Source organism: Neolamprologus multifasciatus, chromosome 7 (assembly GCF_963576455.1).
Source record: "Neolamprologus multifasciatus chromosome 7, fNeoMul1.2, whole genome shotgun sequence".
Lineage (NCBI taxonomy): Eukaryota > Metazoa > Chordata > Actinopteri > Cichliformes > Cichlidae > Neolamprologus > Neolamprologus multifasciatus.
This window is the reverse complement of record NC_140445.1, coordinates 1,949,945-1,963,941: the sequence shown is the minus strand read 5'-3', so window position 1 is coordinate 1,963,941 and position 13,997 is coordinate 1,949,945. Positions and strand designations below refer to the sequence as shown.

Here is a 13,997-nt window from a genome sequence, read left to right as displayed (position 1 = left end):
CATCAGCAGGTAGCCTCAGGCTCACACTGGAGCAGTTCACAGCTGCGTGTGAATTAGCACCTCAAAGTCTGAGGCCGGAGCAGGACCATGGCCTCCGGGTCACAGACTAATCATATGGTTTAAGTCTCTTGGGGTTTTGTTCAGGAGTGAGGCAAGAGTGGAGCAGAAGAATCATTAGTGATGTAATCATTGGTTTTTTTCCAACCCTCGCTTATGGTCACAAGCTCTCGGAGACGGTGGATACAAGCAGTGGAAATGAGCTCCTTTTAAGAGTGGCAGGATGAAGAGTTCAATGATTCCACATCGAAAGGAGCCAGCTGAGGGGGCTAGAGAGCCTCTCCAGGATGTCCTGGGAACACTGAGCGAGCTGGAGGCTGGAGACCTGGACTTCTCTGCCGAGGCTTCTGCCCCCACACTCAGTCTGCACGTCCTCTGTACCCCTGCACATTGTACTCTGCGTATCTTTTGGATTCAGGTTTGTAAGCTTTGCATTTTCTGGAAATAATTCTCTCTAACCCCTCTAAGAACTTTTATTACAGGTTACTATTTGAATTGATCCTATCTGATGCCCGTCAACGAAAACAGAACTAAAAACTGACGCGACGTGTGCACATTTACAGTTGTGCATCATAAGTCATCACCTCATCTGGAGCCAGACTGAAGAGCTGGTCAGCTTCGTCCAGCACCAGGTGGCACAGCCGCAGGAAGAGGAAGCAGTGGCAGGACAGCAGACGGACCAAACTGAAAGGAGTGGTCACCAACAGCAGGCCTGGAGTTAATCAGATTAGAAGATTCTGAATAGTTACTGACGTAAATCAATCATTTATCGACCACCTAGCAGACTGCGATGATGCTGGTTATGCTTAACTCACAGTTTTTGGGGATCTTGACACTCTTAGCCTCGTCCTTGCTGATGCCCAGCAGCACAGTTGTGGGGTAGAGCTTTTGGGAGACCTTACTCCCCCCCAGGAGGTCATAAACAGCTTGGACCTTCTCCCAACCGGGACACAGCAGCACAGCTATGGGCTACAAACATACGAATTGATAGTGACAAAAGCAGAAGTCATCCATGCTTCCTGCCTCCTGTACTCACCCCTGAGCTGGAGGTGTGGGAAGTGAAGATGGAGTTGAGGATGATGTGGGTAAGGAGTGGGGTAAGGTAGCTGAGCGGCTGGTCTGCGCTGCTGGAGATAACAAGGGTATGGCATCCTCGAGCCACAGCTGGCCAGCTGTAACAGTCAGCTGGAGACAAGGTGCTGTACTGCCCCCGCTGCACCTGGAGACAAACCGTCACCGTGAGAGGAAACCACCAAAAAACCGCAGTTCCTCTAATGCCCACTAGATGCTGTCTCAGTACTACGACTCAAAAAACACAGATGCTTTGAGCCGTGGTGTCTACGTCCACCTTTTCTACTCACTGTTTGAAACTCAGATGGAGGTTAAAGAGCGGCGAGGGACAAGAGAAGACTGAGCAGTCACATGAGAGCGTGGATGAAAGGGATAGTTATCAAATAAGATCAATCATACAGAAACGGCTTTATTGCCAAATGTTGCGCAGGTTTACAACATTAGGAAAACATACTGTAAGACACACTTAAATTAAAAGTGCTAAGCATATATATATATATATATATATATATATATATATAGCCTCCTGCCTGAGGGGAGCAGATTAAACAGACTGTGTCCAGGGTCAGAAGCGTCAGCTGTGATGCGAGCTGCACGCCCCAGTGTCCTGGAGGTGTACAGGTCCTGCAGTCAATCTTCTCAGTCTGTTTGTCCCTGATAGTGGCTCCAACGTACCACACGGTGATGGAGGAGGTGAAGATGGACTCGATGATTACAGTGTAGAATTGCATCATCGTCTGTGTTGGCAGGTTGAGTTTCTTCAGCTGCCTCAGGAAGTACATCCTCTGCCGGGCCTTCAGCAGAGGATGAGTAATGAGCAGAGTAGTTACTTCCTAGCTGCTCTTTTTTATGGCTATAATTTTACTATTTCAGCTCCAGACACTGAAGGATTACAGTCTGTTGAGACAAAAGGCATGAGTGCAGATTCCTGTCACTCTAATAACCTTTAGGTAAGCTGACATACACATAAACATATACTTCCGTCCAGAGTTGCAGTAATTTTTCACCAAGAACTTGATTCAAGAGTCGACCTGTGTAAAGTCTTCTTCGGCACGTTCCCGGGGCTTCCTGACCTCTGTGGTGTTGGATGCATTTTTTGGACTTCCAGAACCATCTTCCACAGTGTGTACGAATGCTGGAAGCACCACCCCAGTTAAACCTGGACTCATGAGACCATCCAACCACCACGTGCTTTTCTTACTATGACACAGCAGTTTAGTCTCAGTCCTCTGAGTCCTCTTCGCGTTGTACACATTTCACCAACATTTGTTATGTCAGATCACGATGATGACCACGTTTCTTCGTCAAAGATGATGGTTCACCTCTGTCCTCCTAGGTTTTAATATGCTGGACTGTTTTTGTACTTGCACTTTCAGTTTCTCCCACGTTATTTCTTTGCTTGATGAAGGACAAGAATTTGATCCCAATTCGAGTAAAACCTTCTCTTCTCCAGGACCATGTCTTCAAACACGGTAGGTTAAGAAATGAGAAGCTACTTACTGCTTCAGGGTTAAATAACCTGTTGCCAGTTGAAACCTACGAATCACTCTTACCTGTTTGCTTAGTTAAATCCAGGTGCTGATTTTTTTCGGCCAGGCTCTGATGCCTCGAGTCTCAGCATCGCTACGCTCACCGTCTGATCGCTCGGTCCTCATGGACAGCGACAGCACCTCGTGGAGTTTTAAAAATTATGGCGACAGCAGCACTCCCGTGTCCTATAAGGGAAGCTGATGCTCACGTGCCTTAAACCTGCACTCGTGATCTTATGGTCTCACATGATCGTTTAAAATCTTACTGAATTTAAAATGTCCTTTATGTCAATCAGAGTCAAGTGTCAGCACACACTCGTCCTCAGATTCAACTTCAAATCAACCCCATGCTCAACGCTTTCATTGAAAAAAAAAACCAATAATAAAAAATGTGCGGCCATCAGTTTGTCCATCTTTTAAATACTCTAGATGAAGGAAATAATCAGTAAATTAACAACAACAACTTTATTTGTATTTCTGAACCGTTTCTGAGAACATTTCAAATTGAATCTGATGCTGTGTTATTAATAACGAAACCACTTTCACAACATTTACAATTATACCTGAATGTTCAGGTCACTAAAACTCGTTTCCTAGCACGTTAAAGATCCTGATGACAAACTCAGGGCGTATTCTTGTTTACCCAGCAGAGGGCGTCTGCGATGGCGGTGTCATTCACACTGATCCACGGCTCTGCTGGGAAGGTAGCGTGCACCAGAATCCCACTCCTGCAGGGGTCGAGGGGAGAAACCTGAGACATCCAGGTGAAAGGACAAAGGAGGCTTTAAATAACATCATGAGCAGTGTTTGCATGAGTAACAACCAATAAATCTACAGGCTTTCATTTTCATATTTTCTAAGAGGTAAAATATTTTTTTAAATTTTATTTGCACTCTATAACTAAATCAGAGTTGTCTGCGTAAACGTACCACAGCGTCTTGGGCGTCGAGATCGGGGTTCAGAGCCTGTGGATTCAACATCTCCAGCAGGCTGCATCACAGACAGAACATGAAGAAACTACTTCAGTCGAACAGTCTGGACACAAATTACTGCCTGACATAGTGCTACACTACACAGCCACTTCATTAGGTACACCTTGGTAGTGCCAGGTTGGAGCTGCTTTTGTCTTTAGAGCTGATTTCATTTACATGGCTCAGATTCAACAAGCTTCTGCAAACACTCCTCAGAGATTTTGGTCCATGTTAACATGACATCATCACACAGCTGTTGCGCTTCACCACGTGTCAAAGATGCTCTTTTGGAGTGAGATTTGGTGAATGTGGAGGCCGCTGAGAGGATGCTGAGAGGATGCTACGCTGTGGTCATAAAGGGGTGGACACGGTCAGCAACAACACTCAGGTAGGCTGTGGAGTTACAGGCAGGATGGATCCATGCTGTTATGCTGTTCATGCCAAACTTTGACCCTGAACCATTGCAGCAGATATAAAGATTCATCAGGTCGTACAGTGTTTTTCTATCTTTTATTGTCCAGTTTTGGTGAGTCTGTGTAAACAGAAGCCTCAGTTTCTGCTGTATATGTCTGTGAAGGTTCTCAGTCATCCAGGTCATCGTAGTCAAAGGAGCTTGCAAAGAAAAGCGTCTGGACTTCTTTAAGTTACTTGAAGACGTTTCACCTTCATCCGAGAAGCTTCTTCAGTTCTAAGGTCAAATGGTGGAGAGTCCCAGATTTAAACCTAGTGGGAGTGTCCCTCCACCCTCCCCTCTCACCCGAAACTCTGGCTGATTGTGACCCACACCCAGTTCCACACCTTGGCTCAGGCGATTAGAGGATCATCAGGGGGTCCTTTTGTCCCTCTGTGGAGGGAAACTCCCACCAGGTTTAAATCTGGGACTCTCCACCATTTGACCTTAGAACTGAAGAAGCTTCTCGGATGAAGGTGAAACGTCTTCAAGTAACTTAAAGAAGTCCAGACGCTTTTCTTTGCAAGCTCCTTTTTCTGCTGTGTAGCACTTCTGCTTCAAGACACAGATGCTCTTCTGCACACCTTGGTTGACTTGCTATTGGCCTTCCTATCAACTCGAAGCTGTCTGGCCCTTCTCTGACCTTAAACGAGGCATTTTCTCCCCAGAGAACTGCTGCTCACTAATCAGCCAATCACACGGGGCCTGATATTTGTTAGCAGTTAGATACAGGTGTGTCTAATACAGTGGCCGGTGAGTGGATTTTACAAGCAAACTCAAAGAAATGATTAACACACCTGTTATCCAAGCCAGTAATTGTATTTTCATCAGGTGCAGTTAACACAATTTAAAAAATAAATAAAATTGAATTAAATGAAAAACATTCCATGTCTTTACTCAGTGTTTATGTCTTATGGGGATCGAGGAAAGCTCAAAGACAGGAGCAGTATGGTTAAAACACAGTGTGCAGGAGCTTCTATCCTGTTACGTGTTTCTATCAGGTTGACCTGTGTCGTTGCTTCCTGAGAGAGAAAAGCTGCAGCTCACCGCGCACAGGCCCAGTCCTCACTGCTCTGGGTCTCCTCTGCTGGAGCCGAGGCGACAGATGTGCTGGAGCTGCTGATTAAAAGAAGAGAGTGGAGAAAATCAGAAACACGATTAAAGTGAAGACAAAGATGCTGAATGTGGAGAAAGCACACATTATTATTAATATTAATTAATCTCATCAGATTTTCCCGGGAATGTGGAACAGTCTAATGGAATTCTGTTTAGGTATAGAAGGATAAAGATGGAAGAACTACACAGAGAAGGAGCTGCACAAATGCCGAGCATCACAGAAATGCTATTTTTTAACTCTGGTAGAATCTAAGAATATATTACGGGTGCAAAAATTCACGGTTCGGTTCAATACTTTGGTGTCACGGTTCGATATTTATTTTGATACAAAAAAAATGTTCATGCCTTTTTAATTTGTCATTTATTAAAGTTATAAAAGTACAGTTTTTAAATTGAATGTTGCTGAAACAACAAAGTAATAAAAAAAAAAATCTGATGGAGAAATCCCTCATCTTTGGAAAAGAGAGTTTATTACAGAGAAATGTCTCTTTCCAAAATAAAAGCTCTACTATACGCTTCTTCTGGGCTATATTCTCAGCAGCATATTAAACATATCAGGTCCCCATAAGGAGAATCATGTGCTAACGGCTGTCTAAATGACTCGGGTAAAGTTTGTAGCATGCGTGCTTGTTGTTTTTGTCTGCTTCCACTTGTCTTTGCACGAGGATGATGTCGGAGTAAATGTGCAGTCATATTCGTTGTGTTCCCACTAGTGCTGTCAGCGTTAATCTGAAATGACGTTAACGCCACAACACGGCAAATCTCCGTTAACGAGCTACCGCGGATCGCCCCGTGCGTGGGGCTGGACGGCGTCAACACGTCGACAGTGCAGCCTAGGCGGAGTAGTCGAGCACAGATCTACTGAGCTCTGAACACAGACAGCATCGTCAGAAGAAAAGTTGATAAAATAAATTAAAAATTTTGTATTGTTCATACATATGCGTACCGAACCGAAAGCACTGTATCGAACGGTTCAATATCGATACGAGTATCGTTGCACCCCTAATATATATGTAAAATGCAGGTCCTGTTGTTGCACTCCAAAGTACCCCTAAGAGTATTTAGTATGACCATTTGGTTTGGCTTTTCCTCATGCAGAGTACTCTACCTCGCCTCTTCATCCACCAAAGATTCAGCCTGACAGCTCTGAAGATTCTCAGCTCCTGGTTTCTCACTGCTGGGACAGACTGCAGTCAGTGAGGGGAACCCAACAAATGAAGCAATCAGCTCAGATAAAGACTACTATCTGGGCTCATTTTTGTCTTTTACCTCATCAGAGGCAACACCTCAGCTTCCTGCAGGGAAAACAAACCAAACAAGATTCTGGATTTTAGTTTCACCGTTAGGAGGTTCAGAAACATCAGAGTTTAGTCACTAACAGCACCAAGTCTGTCCTGAGTCTGACCTCAAAGCAGCCGTACCACACAGGCTCAAATGTTCTTACTATGAGCGGGTGGAAATCCAAATCTCAGTCAGGAGTGGGCGCATCATCTAAAAGCTGCTCTTTTTTCTGTACGAGTGCAGCAAACCTGCAGCACGTCAAGCCGACTGGACGTTTACAACAACCAGCTGCTGACTGAGATGCTTCCTCCTGCACGAAGTATCAACTCAAACCTTCAGGAGGATTCATGCCTGCACGACATGTGTACATTAATGAGCGCCCCCTGCTGACACCGCTGGAGTAGACGGCGGGCTCAGCTGTTAGGACCTAGTTGGTCCAACCTGCACCTGCAATGTTGGAAAATGCACTCACCTGGGGAGCTGCCAGCTCGGAACTGCTGCCAGGCTTCATAAACTGTAGAAACCTGTGAGGAGGGGGCGACAGCCCATCACACACGATGATATAGAACATCAGGTGCCTGCGATCTGAGACTGTGGCCGACTCACCTGAACAGCTGATGGTTTTTAGCGAGGGCTGCAGCCAGAGACGAGTCTGCGTCGTCTGACGAGCTGCTGAAAAGTGAACAGAGGCCACTTGGTTGCTTTTAATCGGAACTCTGCTGAACCGAACAACTGAACGAGCGCTCACCTCTCAGCTGCGTCTGAGCCGCTCCCTGACTGGCTGTTTGGAGACAGCTGTTGTTTTGTGACCGCTGACCGATGTTCACCTCCAGCCTTCACCAGCTTGTGTTGTACAAGCTAAAGCAGAGACATGAGAGTTCAGCACATGTGGTTGTTTCATTAGAACACAGATAAAAGTGAGTGAGCGAGCAGGGCTGCATACCTGAGGAGGCAGGGAAGGAGCTGTAAGCCAATCAGCTGCCCCCCCAGCTTCAACCAGACTCTGCTGATCTGGACACAGAAACGAATACAGTCATGAATAAGAAGGTGCACTCTCCTTCATGTTTCAGGCCATCAGCCCGACAGATAAAGCTCGGCAGCAACAGGATGACTGAAAAAGAACAAATCGTGGCACTGCAGCGTCATCATAAGAGCAGAAATGATGGTAGAGAAGTAGCCAATTGTTAAGAGCAGGAGGTGTTAAGCATGAATGCAAACCACCAGGTATTTTATTTCCTTTGTTTCCTGAGGGGCCCCCGCAGCAGATGGATCAAACCAACATGTGCTGAGAGCGGTGAGCCAGAGTTCATGTATCTGTTTACCGGGAGGAGGTTGGGTTTGTGCTGTCGGCTTGTTGGAGACGCTCTGGGTTAAGATGCTGTAGGACAGCATCACAGGAAGTCGGTCTCCCTCCTCCAGGCCGTCACCTGATTTTGTGCTGTAGTAGGCAAACCTCTTCGCCACCAAGTCGTCATTCACACAGATCTGTTTAAGAAAGGTTAATACAAACGTGATCACATGTCTCCAAACAAGTCTGCGTGCAAAATAAAAGCTTTTTAGTCAAACTTCACCTTGATGTCACCAACAGTCACGTAAAGCTTGATAGGGGTAGAGTCTGACTCAGGTTCAAGCAGCACGGCCTCCTTTAGGGTCGATGCTGTGAGATGAAAGACGAGTCGAGCTCAGAGATGCGTCGCACCGAAACATAAAAACTAATGTTAATGGCGTTCGAGCAGCAGCGATAGCACTCACCTTGCAGCAGCTTGTGCAGGAAGAGCGTGGCAGAGCTGTCCCACCGAGCCGACGGTCTGCAGAAGAACACAAGAAAGATCTGCAAATGTGCTCCGCTGCAGCCTGTAAACTACGTGAGATGAGCTCGCCTTACTTCAGCTCTGCCTTCTCCTCAAGCAGAGACACTCGCAGGGTTGTTGGTTTGATTCCCGCCAGGTGGAACCTTTGCACCCCGAAAGGCAGCTGAAGGAAGTTCTCCATCGCCACCCGGATCCTTTCAGAGGGGATAGAGTTAAAAACCAAACACATGCAAGCCAAAAAAAAAATATATATATATATATATATATATATATATATATATATATATATATATATTTTAGGGGTGCAACGATACACAAAATTCACGGTTCGGTTCGATACTTTGGTGTCACGGTTCGATATTTTTTCGATACAAAAAAAAATGTTCATGCCTTTTTAATTTGTCATTTATTAAATTTTCACAGCATACTCTGCACCACATCTCTGTGCGTTCATCATTTGTTTGAAGCCAGCTCACCTCCTGCAACCACTTTTCCGAGAATACGCGCTTCTTTTGTGGTTCGGACTCCTGACATTTCTTTGGAGGTGGAGGAACATCACAGTAATTGCTTAAAGGAGCTTCTTGACATCTTTAAGAGTTCTAAACAAATGTCTGTCCTCCTCCAGAAAATCTTATGTACGCAACCACACGTTGCAACTTCGTATCTTGTGCGCGTTTTTTATTTTGACAGCGAATACGCACCTGCGGACCACTTATGTGCAGCCCTGGTTATTTAGCTCGTCATATTGAGCCACAGAAATTCTTTTGTCCATGAAACCATAAAGCTGCTCTTTCTTTTTGCCTTATAGTCTGATTTGTCATAACTTTTCCGTTTTGTGGTAAGCTTTTCTTTGGCTGTCACTTCTTCACGCTGACCTGTCTTATTTGGCTCAGCAGAACTAAAATATATATCCTGCTGCTTTTACACACGCACTCATGTAACGCTCAGCGATTCTCTGCACGATCAACCTCTCACATGTTTAAGCTGCGGGAGATTTCACTTGTCATGTTTGCATAGTAAGCTAACGATTGATAAGACGATGTCAGAGGAATTGGTGCGCAAATTATCATCACTCACCAATCAGTGCTGTCGCTCTCTATACACAGTTCGCGCGATTGCAAAGTGAAAGCAAAAAAACAAGCGCAAATTCAAACGCGATTTCAATATGTCACATATTGACAGTGGCTCACCGATGCCAATGACATAATTACCCAGCTACATTTCCGAAAGAATGCAAAAGCATTGACATATATTTTTCCTTCCTACGATAGGCTGATGGGCAGGGCAGAGAGATTTTGGTAGCCCGACTGGAAAAATCGCTAGCCCCGGGACGTCGGGCTAGCGATTTTGCGAGCCCTGTATCTGATTGAGAAATCACTCATCTTTGGAAAAGAGAGTTTATTATGGAGAAATGTCTCTTTCCAAAATAAAAGCTCTACTATACGCTTCTTCTGGGCTATATTCTCAGCAGCATATTAAACATATCAGGTCCCCATAAGGAGAATCATGTGCTAACGGCTGTCTAAATGACTCGGGTAAAGTTTGTAGCATGCGTGCTTGTTGTTTTTGTCTGCTTCCACTTGTCTTTGCACTAGGATGATGTCGGCGTAAATGTGCAGTCATATTCGTTGTGTTCCCACTAGTGCTGTCAGCGTTAATCTGAAATGACGTTAACGCCACAACACGGCAAATCTCAGTTAACGAGCTACCGCGGATCGCCACGTGCGTGGGGCTAGACGGCCAACACGTTAACGAGCTAACTGCGCTAACGCACTAGTTCCCACCAATGTAATTGAGCATTGCTGGCACATCCGACATACTGTTTTACTTTGGTCCATGACTCGCTTACCTTCAGGGTCATACGTCACATGAAAACCAAAATAGTTCCAAACGCCAGATCTGAATGAGGGTGGGGGAGGTTCAATTTGCCATGTTGCAACGAGAGCTTAACTTCTGTCTTGCTAGCTTGCGCTGCGCTCAGTGAATCTGCGTTCGACTACTCCGCCTAGGCTGCACTGTCGAGCGCAGATCCACTGAGCGCTCAACACAGACAGCATCGTCAGAAGGAAAGTTGACAAAATAAATTAAAAATTTTGTATTGTTTGATACATATGCGTACCGAACCGAAAGCACTGTATCGAACGTTCAATATCGATACGAGTATCGTTGCACCCCTAATATAAATATATATACACACATAGTAAACGGTATATTTACCAAACACGGTAAACGTCACAAATTTCTCACGTATCAAAACTGTCTCTCTCTCTCTTTCGCTCACTCCTAAAACTTCCCTCTCTTCCCAAACAACCAGATGCCACATGTTGCCATATCATTTTTGTGATTGGTCGACATGGTACATTTTTCCACCAATAGGGAAGGAGTGTTTTTTCTTTTTTCACCGATGACTGTTGTTTTTCACTCACAAGCAAAGCGTGTTTGCTAGCGCTCTCCTTAGAAAACGCAGTTTTTACAGTTTCTTCCCGGAGTGAACGCCACTGTTTTATTAAAAACAAAAAACATCGGTTTTACGTGGCCTATCAACACAATTTAAACACTGCTATACAGTTTGAAGTCCGCACGTTCAACCCAAGTTGAAATGGAGACTCTGAGCCCGTCGACCCCAGAGGGTTAATCAGAAAGCCTAAGTTGGCTAGTTATGTATCAGGCTAATATTTAAAGCTTTCACTTGAGTAAATTAACTCATATCACTGCTAAGTAATGTTAGCTAAGTTCACAGCATATCCCATAATAGCGCTGCCATACTGCATCACACTCAGTGCATTTCAATCATTTCTCCAGCGAGTTTGATAACAAAATAATAATCATAATTTTAAAAAATAGCGTGTGTAACGTACACGTACTGGAAAATTATTTACTAGCACTCACCTATCATGCGACTGGAGAGCGCAAACTCCGCCATTAGTTCCATCAAACACTGATTAAAACAGCGACCTACAGGTATGTTAGCGCACTCATCCCCGACTGTCCGAGGGAGGGGCGGGGTCACATATTGAAACAGACACAAGGCAGCCAGGCGGGGAAAATTTGCCTACATTTTGCGACTCATTTTATTTCTCTATCTGACAAGAAAACTATTCAATCAGAGAGTTATTTGTGGTGAATGAAATCCAGTTACACTTTCAAGCACTTTTAAGCACCACATCTGAAATTCAGGCACTTTTCAAACCTTGAAAAGACAACATTAAAATTCAAGGATTTTCAAGGATTTCAAGCACCCGTACGAACCCTGTAATTTCAATGATCCCCTCTGGGCGGCGCCTCCGCTGCATTTCCTGCAGGACTGAGAGGAGGAGCGCCACCTTTGTCCCCAAAGCCCCTCTGCTTTTTAACACCAGAAACATAAACTACTCTACACTCTTTTTATACTGCCGACACTTTACACCATTTTAGTCACTTACAGTTATTTATTCACCTTTCAGTCTCTTTAATTTTGAAATTGTGTAATTTTAAAACTGTATATACTGTGTATTTATTATCTCACTCTTTTTGCCTGTCCTTATCTTCAATGTCATGCTGCTCTGTTGTATCTTAATTGCCCCTTGGGGATAAATAAAGTCTCTCTGATTCTGAGGTCTGTGTGTGGGAAGCCATGTTTTAGCAGTATCAGTTATGTTAAATGTGTTAAATATGAGGATTATCAGTTAGATTTAACCTGAAACCTTATATTTTATTCTGAAGCACTTAAATCTAACCAGCTTTAAAGGCGCTGCAAAGTCTAACTGAAGGCCCAACAGGTTTAAGATTACAGGCTGAAAATGCTCTTGCATGAAGCCTAAAGATATATTGTGTACACTATTCTGACCCGACTGTGGTGTGTGTGATATGAGGTGGAAGCTGCTCTGGTCTTACTGCTCTGAGGTGACGACGACTCGCTCTCCGTGGTCGACCAGAAAGCAACAAGCTTGACAGGAAACAGAGTCCACGAAGATCGACTCCACCACGGCCCGAAACCACGACTTCTTTACCGCCCAGTACACCACATACACCTGACGGGAAAGCACACACAAATCTCCTTACTCTATCACCTCGCCCAACACAGGAGCGACAATGTTTCTGACGTCTTGATACCCGTCCTTCCTCCAACGACGTAGGCTTTAGCGTGCACACGTCCTGCGTGGTGTCGCGGTAGAAGAGGTTCATCTGAAAATGTAGCTTTTTGTAAAGTTCTGAAGTCTCCACATCGCCGCTGAGACCCCCAATGGCACCCCAGAGACACGATGGGTTCTCCACCTGCAGAGTTCAGTTTGAAGTACACATCATCATCACTGTGCTGCATAGAAAGGTATGTTTTGCACCTCTTGATGCTCAGCTTGAACTTCACTTAAATACCTAACTTACATTTTGACAAATTAAAGGAAAATAAAGTCTTCAGTCTTTGCATTTCATTATTACACTTATTTTGTTTCACCCTCTCCCAGTGACATGTGACAAATTTCCCACGTGGGGAACTAATAAAGGCTATCTTCTCTTATGGAGGTGACAAGTAATCACACCTGAAACACCTTCGTGGTAAGTGATATTTTAAAGGATTTTAACCCTTTAGCACATGAATCATGACAACTACAATCAGGATTTTTTTTATTCATCTTTAGGCATGAAAAGACGGTTTTTGAATTTATTTATTTTTTAAACATACTTACTTTTCTAAGATTTTTTTTTTTTTTTACATGTCCACTTGGGTGGCTATCACTCCACGGGCTGACCAGTGGGTGGCAGAGTATGAAGGGACACATATGTGTCCAATGTAATGTTTTATGTGCAAATATACCATCAACACTGACACAAATACAAGAAAACAGCCTTTGAATAGCTGTCCACTGTAGTGACCACTATGCGTGAAGGGGTTAAATACACCAACTACATCTGCTGGGCATAAAAACTGAACCCGTGAGCCACGTTTAGCTAATTAAAGCAGTAACACAGCCATTAAAGGCTCACGTACCTTCAGAACAGATATTTTCACCATTTCTTTATTTCGTCAGTCCCACAGCAGCGACACTGGAAGAAAACGGTCGGATTCAACAGATTTACCGTTTCTCGAACGTCAACCGTTAGCTAACGTTAGCTCGCCAGCTACGCTCCGTTTTACTGAAATTTCAAATGATAAAAAGAAGAACAAACATTTTTTCAGTCTTCGGTTAAAACTTTTTTCCTGTAACTTGTTTCTGTTTAGCGTCGAATTCGCAAGTCGAACTTACCTGTTTGTGGGAGAAAGTAGCAGCGAGTGTAAGGCGCGAAGAAAAGCAGACGGACGGGGTCAGTTCCGAGTCTGACCGGTAGAGAGCGCTACGGTGCCAGCCTTTTCCTTATTGTAAACATTTTTTTATTTTGTATTAATTTTATCCATTAAAATATGTTCGTGTATAAAATATGATTGAAGAAAAGGCTGGTAAATTTACTAAATAAATTCCAAGAAAAAAGCTTAATAATTTACAAGAAAAAATAAAATTAATAAATATGAATTTAAAAAAAAAGATTAAGAAATTCCTATAAAATAATTTTCATTTAAAAGAAAAAAACGCCAGAAAACCCGACAAAAAGGAAAAACCCACAAAAAATGTTAGAAAAAAATCGTTAAAAAAGGGGGGAGGCGGAAGGGATCTAGGAGAGAAAAAAAACACAAATATTTTTAGCACGCATTTTGTCATTTTTACACTGTCCGATGACAAAAAGAACTTCCCTCGGG

The 13,997-nt window shown here is 44.0% G+C and overlaps 1 protein-coding gene across 7 annotated transcripts in view; it reads right to left on the bottom strand.

Annotated features, from left to right (window-relative positions):
- tdrd12 (tudor domain containing 12) overlaps nt 1-13,637 on the bottom strand; it is a 30,583-nt gene extending 16,946 nt beyond the window's left edge. Inside the window, exons 1-20 of one of the 7 annotated variants that reach the window (XM_085165397.1) lie at nt 13,510-13,637; nt 13,254-13,399; nt 12,380-12,541; nt 12,161-12,297; nt 8,362-8,481; nt 8,229-8,284; nt 8,048-8,133; nt 7,799-7,961; nt 7,420-7,487; nt 7,225-7,334; nt 7,083-7,148; nt 6,949-7,000; nt 6,465-6,490; nt 6,304-6,372; nt 5,127-5,198; nt 3,587-3,647; nt 3,301-3,408; nt 1,094-1,276; nt 873-1,026; nt 642-769 (exon numbers count right to left, since the gene is read on the bottom strand). In XM_085165397.1, coding sequence (XP_085021523.1) covers nt 642-769; nt 873-1,026; nt 1,094-1,276; nt 3,301-3,408; nt 3,587-3,647; nt 5,127-5,198; nt 6,304-6,372; nt 6,465-6,490; nt 6,949-7,000; nt 7,083-7,148; nt 7,225-7,334; nt 7,420-7,487; nt 7,799-7,961; nt 8,048-8,133; nt 8,229-8,284; nt 8,362-8,481; nt 12,161-12,297; nt 12,380-12,541; nt 13,254-13,277 — 1,845 coding nt within the window. In that variant the 5' untranslated portion in view covers nt 13,278-13,399; nt 13,510-13,637. The remainder of the gene's footprint in view (nt 1-641; nt 770-872; nt 1,027-1,093; nt 1,277-3,300; nt 3,409-3,586; nt 3,648-5,126; nt 5,199-6,303; nt 6,373-6,464; nt 6,491-6,948; nt 7,001-7,082; nt 7,149-7,224; nt 7,335-7,419; nt 7,488-7,798; nt 7,962-8,047; nt 8,134-8,228; nt 8,285-8,361; nt 8,482-12,160; nt 12,298-12,379; nt 12,542-13,253; nt 13,400-13,509) is intronic. The other 6 variants (XM_085165403.1, XM_085165400.1, XM_085165399.1 and 3 more) reach the window with 6 other exon arrangements.
- Nucleotides 13,638-13,997: the final 360 nt, after the last annotated feature.